The sequence below is a fragment of the Chrysochloris asiatica genome, unplaced genomic scaffold (assembly GCF_000296735.1).
Source record: "Chrysochloris asiatica unplaced genomic scaffold, ChrAsi1.0 scaffold00052, whole genome shotgun sequence".
Lineage (NCBI taxonomy): Eukaryota > Metazoa > Chordata > Mammalia > Afrosoricida > Chrysochloridae > Chrysochloris > Chrysochloris asiatica.
In genome coordinates, this window is record NW_006408570.1 from 7,325,296 (window position 1) to 7,334,480 (window position 9,185).

The 9,185-nt window shown below is 40.5% G+C and overlaps 1 protein-coding gene across 1 annotated transcript in view; it reads left to right on the plus strand.

Annotated features, from left to right (window-relative positions):
* Positions 1-210: 210 nt before the first annotated feature.
* The window catches only part of CNRIP1 (cannabinoid receptor interacting protein 1), a 37,036-nt gene continuing 28,061 nt past the window's right edge, over positions 211-9,185 (plus strand). Inside the window, exons 1-2 of the mRNA XM_006862941.1 lie at positions 211-418; positions 3,059-3,209. Of these exons, the coding sequence (XP_006863003.1) occupies positions 240-418; positions 3,059-3,209 (330 nt within the window). The 5' untranslated portion in view covers positions 211-239. The remainder of the gene's footprint in view (positions 419-3,058; positions 3,210-9,185) is intronic.

Genomic DNA, 9,185 nt, shown 5'->3' on the forward strand with positions numbered 1-9,185 from the left:
GGGAGCTGCCTCTGAGGCCCGCTTCCTCCCGGAGTGGGGCGGGGGACCACTGCTTCACGACTTGCTCCTCAAAAGCCCGAGCGGACAGTGGCGACGGCGCGGGCTCCTAGCCATACCTCCCCTCCACCACCTCCGGCTCCCGCCCCGCGCTTCCTCTCCGCCCACCGAGCTCCAGCCGCCTGGTCTCTGTGAGCTCCAGCCCAGCCCCGGGAGCCGCCGCACCAGCCCCTTGCCCAGCCATGGGGGACCTGCCTGGCCTGGTGCGCCTCTCCATCGCTCTGCGCATCCAACCCAACGACGGTCCGGTCTTCTTCAAGGTGGATGGGCAGCGCTTCGGCCAGAACCGCACCATCAAGCTGCTCACCGGATCCTCCTACAAGGTGGAGGTGAAGATTAAGCCCACCACGCTGCAAGTCCAGTGAGTGCGGGCTGGGGAGGGGGCCTGAAATCCGGCGCGCGCAACCGCTGCAGGGCCCCGCCCGGGTAAGGACGGAGGCTCCGGGCATCTGAGCCTTGCGTGGTGACCAGAAGGCCGCGGGGAAGAAGGCAGCTCCCTGTTTCCCTTCCTCTCTCCTCTTTTGCTTTGATGGCTATTCTCACGCCTCTCCACCCATCGCAGCGATCTCAATGGGTCCCTTTAAAACAATTACTAGAGGCCAGATTTGCTTTCCTTGTAAATGCTCACCCCATCTGTCTAGCTGCTCCTAGAAGGGCTATTTCCGTGGTCAGCGCTGAACCGTAAGCGGATGCGCTGGGGAAAAGCTCACCGCGGGGTTCATCTACCGCAATCCCAGCCCTCCTGTGCTGGCTAGTTTCCCGCCCCTGCCCTGCGGGAAAGGCTGAAGGAGGGAGAAGGGTTGAAGACTGAGGTGTAAAAACAGGGGGGTCTTACTGGGTCTCCTTGAAGGATAATCCCCACTCTTTCATCCACTGTTATGTGGCTGGAGACCCTGGGGCATGTGGAACAGGCTCAACAAGTCAGAAAGCCCCTTCTTTTCTGCTCAGGCCTAATACCACAAAATTCCTTGCCTTTGTGTTTTTCTTCTTCTCCTAAGTTTGTTTGGTGCTTTAAGTGAACCTCATCCAGACTTCAAGGCTTTCTGGTTTATTCATGGCAGAGATTTTGCTTCCCTGTATCACATGATGCTGCTCCAATAGACCTTTGGTGGAAAAACGAGTGTGGGACTGTGACTGGGGGGTGCACTCATCCGTGGGTTGGGTCCTTTAGCTGAGATTCCACCTGATCATGGGTGTGAAGTATAGTCTGGCAGGAAGAAATAACCCACATTTTATTGCATCTACCATCAGACACCTTTTATCGCTTTGTTGTTGTTGTTGTGTGCCGTGGAATCGGTTCCGACTCATAGCAACCCTGTACAGGGTTTCCAAGGCTGTAAATCTTTGCGGGAGCAGAAAGCCTCGTCTTTCTCCTGTGGAAGAGCTGGTAGTTTCGAACTGCTGACCTTGAGGTTCGCAGCCCCATTCACTTTAGTGCCCACCTATATTCATTAATTCAATACATTCTAATTCCATCTCTAGCAGCCAACCACTAATGGAGGGACCTCGAACCAAGCCTTGTTGTTTCTGGTCCATCTATTCAGACCATGTGTACCCCAGATCCCCTACAGCTCCATGTACCCATTGCCTTCACATTTCCAGGATTCTGTACATTTGAATATGGTCCAGGCTTTTCCTTTCTCTATTTTCCTAGCAACCCTTCCATATGTCTAGTGACACTTAAATTTTATCAAGGGGTTTTCGATACCCTAGCCCAATAGTTCTCAAATATTTCCTTACATCAGAATCACTTTGGGGAGCTTGCTAAAACCCAGGTTGTTTGTCCTCTTTTGCAGAATTCCTAGTTTAGTGCTTCTAGGGGAGGGCCTAAAAACTACATCCCTAAGAGATTAGCAAATGCTGCTGCTACTGCTGTTCCAAGGATTCCATCTTGAAAATCGTTGCCCTAAACAGGGTTTCATACTGGTTTATTCCACTTCAACCTCCAACTAAGAATTTGCCTTTCCGCCCCCCCCAAAGTATATTGAATCAGAGCCTACATTTTAACAAGATCCCCTAGATCAACTTGTTATTGTTGTTGTCAAGCTCTGTCAAGTCAGTTTTTACTCATAATGACCCTGGACAGTGTTTCCAAAGAGTAGGTAGTGGGTTTGAATTGCCAACCTTGTGGTTAGTAGTCCAGTGCTTATCCTACAGTGCCATGCCAGGACACCCTACCTGTACATTAATAGCACCTGGAAACCCTTACAAAAAATTTATCGCTGCCAAACCACTGCCCAAATTATTTGAATTCCAGTCTCAGTATTTCAGATAGGACTGGACATAGGTAGACTTATAGAGTATTTTAATGCCTTACAAAGTATTTTATGAGTAATTAGTGAGGTTGTTGTTATAATGTGCCGTGGAGTCAGTTCCAACTCATAGCTACCCTGTACAGGGTTTCCGAGGCTGTAAATCTTTACGGGAACAGAAAGCTTCATCTTTCTCCCGCGAAACAGCTGGTAGTTTCAAACTGCTGACCCTGAGGTTCACAGCCTAATTCATAACCGCTACGCTACCAAAGCTTCCCAATCATTTCAAAACTGGCCTTGTATAGGTATACTAAATGAAAATATTGAAGTCAGTTAAGAAAACTGAGTAGCTGGTTTACGGCCATATAGCTAAGTAGCAGGTTTAGTTAGAGAAATCAAACCTCCTAACTTTTCACAATGATTTCTACCATATCAGAATATCTCCCTTAAGGAGCTCTGGTAGCAGATTGGTTAAGTCAGGCTGCTAACCTCAGGGTCCAGCTAGTTCAAAATACCAGCTGTTCCGTGAGAGGAAGATGAGGCTTTCTGCTCCCTAAAGATTTATAGCCTCCGAAACCCTATGCAGGGTCACTATGAGTCACAACCGACTCCACAGTACATAACCACCACCACTACAATATCTCCCTTAACCAAGCTCTATCAGATGCCTGCCTGGAGTTTTGGTCCATTTCAGAGCAGAATGCTTAAGCTAAATTCTACAGTATTTGTCTAACTCTTATCGATTACAGGAGCATTTCCATTGGTGGCACACTCGTCCCACTGGAGCTGAAGTCTAAAGAACCTGATGGAGACAGAATTGTTTATACAGGCATCTATGACACAGAAGGTGTGGCCCCAACCAAGAGTGGAGAGCGTCAGCCCATCCAGATCACCATGCCGGTAAGGCCTGTGTGGTTATTCAGGGGATATGCAGGGCCAGGGCAAATGGATACCAAGAAAAAGAAAACTATCAGTATCTTCCTTTAAGAAAAAGTGTCTCCAGTCATCATTGACTAAAGTCTGGCTCATGGTGATCCCTTGTGTGTCAGAATAAAACTGTGTCCCATAGGATTTGCAATGACTGATTTTTTTAACTATAGATTGCCAGGTCTTTCTTCAAAGGCATCTCTGGGTGGACTCAAACCTCCATCTTTTAGGTTAATAGTCTAGCACATTAACCATTTGCACCCACCAGGGACTGCCAAGATAAGTTAAAATGTTAGAAGTTAATTACTATGAAAATCATTTCCTTCGTGAATCTACTGAAAAGCCGCTATGTGAATACTGCTCCTTTCCTTGACAGGCTGATACTATAGATGCTGAAAGACACCATATAAATAGCAACAGATAGTGCTGGGAGAAATAATATATTCTGTATTACAACTGGTTGTGTCTAACTGACCCTGAAAAAGTCTTTGACTCTAAGTAGCCCACAACTTAGCTATGGGAAAGCTGATTTGAATGACATTTTGCCATATCAATCTACACTAAGTGATTGTGCTCTCAATATCTAGTCCTATCAAATATAGCATGTCAAAACAGCAGTGGTTATAGCCAAGTAATGTTGCCCCTGAGGTAAAAATCATTTAAATGAGTACAAAGGATGGCGTCAAACAGTGGACTTAAGTATATGTGCAAAAATAATAGGAGATGAAGTAAGCTTTCTAAATCAAGGGAAAGGGAAAAGTCATCTAAACTGCAGCTTTGAAAACTGGGTAGCATTTTCCCTCTGCAAGAACAACCTTGAATTGTCTGCCCTCTAGCTTTATAGGAATGATTACAGAAGTTCTCAAATATCAGTGCATAAGAACTTCCTAGGGAATCTGCTTTAAAGTGCCAGTCTTACATTTCACTTCCGGTGATTTTGATTTAGTAAGCTAGTTGGGAGTGGAACCCAAGCAACTGAACATATCAGAAGCATACCAAGTGATCCTGATTGAGATGATCCATGGAATATACTTTGAAAAACACTGATCAAAGAGCTAGACTCATAACCCATCCAGAGCTCTGGTAGCATAGTGGTTATGAATTGGACTGCTAATCTCATCGTCAGCAGTTCAAAACTACCAGCTGTTCTGCAGGAGAAAGATGAGGCTTTCTGCTCCTGTAAAGATTTACAGTCTACAAAACCCTATACAGGGTTGCTATGAGTCGGAACCAACTCCACAGCACATAACAACAACATATATATATGTGTGTGTGTGTGTGTGTGTGTGTGTGTGTGTGTGTATACTTTCTCCTATTTATTTATATCTTTGGATGTCAAATATACAGCTAGAACATTATTTTATAAGTCTGCATGAGTACTTTATCCTATGACTATATCAGACTATCTTTAGTTACCTGTTGCTGGTCATTTCCATTTTCAGCCTTATAAAGAAAATAATATTAATCACTGCTTCACAATTGTCTAATATTTTTGTGGAATACATTCCTAGAAGAAATTTGCATGTTAAGACATTTTAAAGTACTGTCCAGCTGGCCTTCAGAAAGACTAGGGAATTTATACTCCTATATTTATATTCCTATAACCTGTATTTAAAGAGCTCTGATAGCATAGTGGTTACAAGTTGGGCTGCTAACCTCAAGGTTAGCAGTTAGAAACTGCCAGCCATTCTATGGAAGAAAGATGAGGCTTTCTGCTCCTGTAAAGATTTACAGCCTTGGAAACCCTATACCGGGTCACTATGAGTCGGAACTGACTCCACGGCACATAACCACTACCACCAGTCTATATTTGAGTATACATCTCTGGGCTAGGTATAATTAATCACTTTTAAATATTTCTTATCGGATAGGTAAGATATTTCATTTTTACTTTTTATTTCTTTAATTACTACTATTTTGAAATCTTGACATGTTCATTTATCATTGCTATTTCTTTCTTTTGGGGATTGCATGCTCCTTTTACTACATGCATACTACATGTATATCTTCCCTTATTATTCTACTGATATGTATCTTTACTGATTTTAAGAAATCTTTAAAATGAAAAATAGTCATATCTTTCATCATATTTAAAAGTATATTCATCATTTATGAATTGACTTTTAACCTTATTTATAATATATCTTAAAATTGTTTGCAGTACAACAATCTTTTATTTTATGGTTTCTACAATTAAGATTCTGCTAGAAATGATTTCCTAACTCCCCAGATTAAGTATGCTAATACCACAATTGTGTATTTTTTTTTAAACTCTCTTGGTCTTATTTGTTAGTATTTGAATCTCTAATGAATTTGAAATTTACTTTAATTCTTGGTTTCATATTGAAATCTATTTGTCAATAATATGCCCCTGTTGGTTTTATTGTTAAGTGCCACAGAGTCAGTTCTGACTCATAGCAACCCTGTGTAGGATTTCCAAGGAGCAGCTGGTGGTTTGAACTGCTGACTTTTCAGTCAGCAGTCCAGAGCTTATCCTACAGTGCCACACCAAGACTCCAATACAATTAATTAAATAGTTTATCCATCTCAAGAACAGATTTTATGCATGAGACACTACTAACCAGAGACCAAAAAACTTGTGGAAGACATCAAGAACATCATACAGGAAGAAAACAAAGACAGGAAATAAAAGACAAAAATGGATGTCAGAAGACACTTTGAAATTTGTTCTCCAGTGTAGAGAATCTAAAAGAAATGAAAGAAATGGTGAAGTAAAAGCACTGAACAGAAAATTTCAAAGGGCAGCTCAAGAATACAAAGTCAAGTATTTGAAATTTGTTCTCCAGTGTAGAGAATCTAAAAGAAATGAAAGAAATGGTGAAGTAAAAGCACTGAACAGAAAATTTCAAAGGGCAGCTCAAGAATACAAAGTCAAGTATTATCATGAAATGTACAAAGGCCTGGATTTAGAAAACCCAAAGGAAAGAACATGCTCAGCATTTCTCAAGCTTAAAGCACTGAAGAAAAAAATTCAAACCTCGGCCTGCAATATTGAAGGACTCCATGGGAAAAATATTGAATGATACAAAAAGCATCAAAAGAAAATGGAAGGTATATACCAAAAATAAATAGTTGATGTCCAACCAATTCAAGAAGGAACATATGATCAAGAACCAATAATACTGAAGGAAGAAGCCCAAGGTACACTGAAGGCATTGGGGAAAAACAAGGGTCCAAGAATTCACAGAATACAAATTGAAATCTTTCAACAAACTGATGCAGCATGGGAGGCACTTACTCAACTATGCCAAAAATTTGGAAGACGGCTACCTGGCCAACTGATTGGATGAGATCCATATTTGCATCCATTCCAAAGAGAAGTGACTTAATGGAATGCGGAAATCATCGAACAATATCATTAATATCACATTCAAGTAAAATTTTGCTGAAGATAGTTAAAAAATAGTTACAACAGTACATCAACTGCAATTTCCAGAAATTCAAGCTGGATTCAGAAGAGAACATTGGGATATCTTGTTAACATCAGGTAGATCTTGACTGAAAGCAGAGAATACCAGAAGGATGTTTACTTGTGCTTTATTGATTGTGCAAAGGTATTTGACAGTGTGGATCATGACACTAGATGGACAACATTGGGAAGAATGGGTATTCCAGAACAATTAATTGTGCTCTTGAGGAACCTGTACTTAGAATAAGAGGCAGTCATTAGAGTAAGCTGTAATCTAAGGTTTAAACGGAAAGGTTTAAAATCAGGAAAGGTGTGTCACAGGTTTATCTTTTCACCATACTTATTCAATCTGTATGCTAAGCAAATAATCTGAGAAACTGGAATATTCGAAGAAGAATGTGACATCAAGATCAAAGAAAGACTCATTAACAACCTATGGTATGCAAATGATACAACCTTGCTTGCTGAAAATGAATAGGACTTAAATTAGGTACTAAGGAAGACCAAAGACTATAGCCTACAGTATGGATTGCACCTCAATATAAAGAAAACAAAAATCCTCCCAACCAGACCAGTAAATAACATCATGATAAATGGAGAAAAGATTGAAGTTGTCAAAGACTTCATTTTGCTTGGATCCACAACCAACACTCATAGAAACAGCAGTCAAGAAATCAAATGACAGTGCATTAGGCAAATTTGCTGCAAGAGACCTCTTTAAAGTGTTCAAGAGTAAAGATACCATTTTGAGTACTGAAGTGTGTGTGACATAGTATTTTTAATGACCTCATATGCATGTGAAAGTTGAACAATGAATACGGAAGACTGTAAGAGAATTGATGCATTTGAGTTTGGCATTAAACAATAAAAATACCATAGACTGCCATAAGAACAAACATCTGCCTTGTAAGATGTGCAGCCAGACTGTTCCTTAGAAGCCAGGATGGTGAGAATTCATCTTTCATTCTCTGGATATGTTATCAGGAGAAGCCAGTCCCTGAAGAAGGATGTCATGCTTGGCAAAGTGGAGGATCATCAAGAAAATAAAAGGAAGACCCCCTAATGAGATGGATTGACAAAGTGGCATCAACAATGGGCTCAAACATAACAATTGTGAGGATGGCACAGGACTGGGCAGTGTTTAGTTCTGTTTTGCATAAAGCCACTGTGAGTGTGAAATGACTCGATAAAACAACAGCAACAGTATGTCTCCAATAGTGTGAGAGTTTCATAGCAATTTCTGACATGGCAAAATTCAAGTCTTACAGAATTCATGGGATTGGACACTCCTGCCTACAAGTTGGATAATATACTTTTTGGACAGAAAGTACAGTAGAATATAAGTATATCATAAGCCAGTAACATAAGTGTTTTATTATGACTATCATAAGTTATATAGGTACATGAAATACATGTGTTGCATGTAGGAAGTTGTGTTTGCTATGTCCATCAACCAACCTGGGTTTCTGAACTGTGTTATAACCTTGTGGGACCACGGATATATATGCATATGGATAGTGCCTGAGTGGATGTTGTACAGATTGTGACTGCAGTTACAAACAAGAATTTGGGAATCAATTTTCTCCTGGGTAAAATGAGGTTAATACTAATGCCTACTTTTATATATATATTTTTATGATAATAAAGTGAAGTGAAAAATTTTAAACTCAAAAAACATTTTTTTAAGTCTTCTTCACTCTCTAACCTAGTGTATCGGCCTGTTTGTTCTAATGCTATCTTAGTTACTTACTACTGCATAATGAAAGGTACCACAAGTGGCTGTTTTTAAAGAACAAAAATTTATGTTCTTAACAATTCCAAAGGCAAAATGTCCCAATCAAGGCCTTCAAACATGTTAGTTTCTTCTGTGAACCCCTCTCCAAATTCCTGGTGTCTGCAAACAATTCTTAGTTCCTTGGCTTGTAGACCATCCTCACATGGTGTCTGTTTCCCATGTGTGACAGTGTTTATTCTTGTCTTTTCTATAACTCAGAAGTGATTAGATTTGGGATCCTCCCTTCACTAGTATGGTATTATTAACATAACAAAATTAAAAAACCTTAGTTCCAAACTAGGTCACTATCACAAGGGCCAGAAATTCTACACATATACACATATTTTTGAGCCACACAAGTGAGTTCATAGCATAAGCAAATAAAAAATATTTAAAATATACTTTACATATTCTCATGTATTTATTTATAATTGTTTACCTTACTGACTTTGCTTATTCAAAATATTATATTTCTTGTGGTTTTTTTTTTCAGATAAGACTGTCATAGTTTGCTTATGTTGTTGTTGTTAAGTGTTGACAAGTTGGTTCCGACCATAGCGACCCTGTATAGGGTTTCCAAGGAGCAGCTGGTGAGCTTGAATCACCGACTTTGCAGTTCAAATGGTTTTGCAGTCTGGCGCATTAACCCACAGTGCCACACCAGGACTCCAGTTTGCATATATAGCTTTGTGTTATTTTGCCTACAGCTTTGTGATATTTTCTGACCTTTTTTCTGGTCCTATTG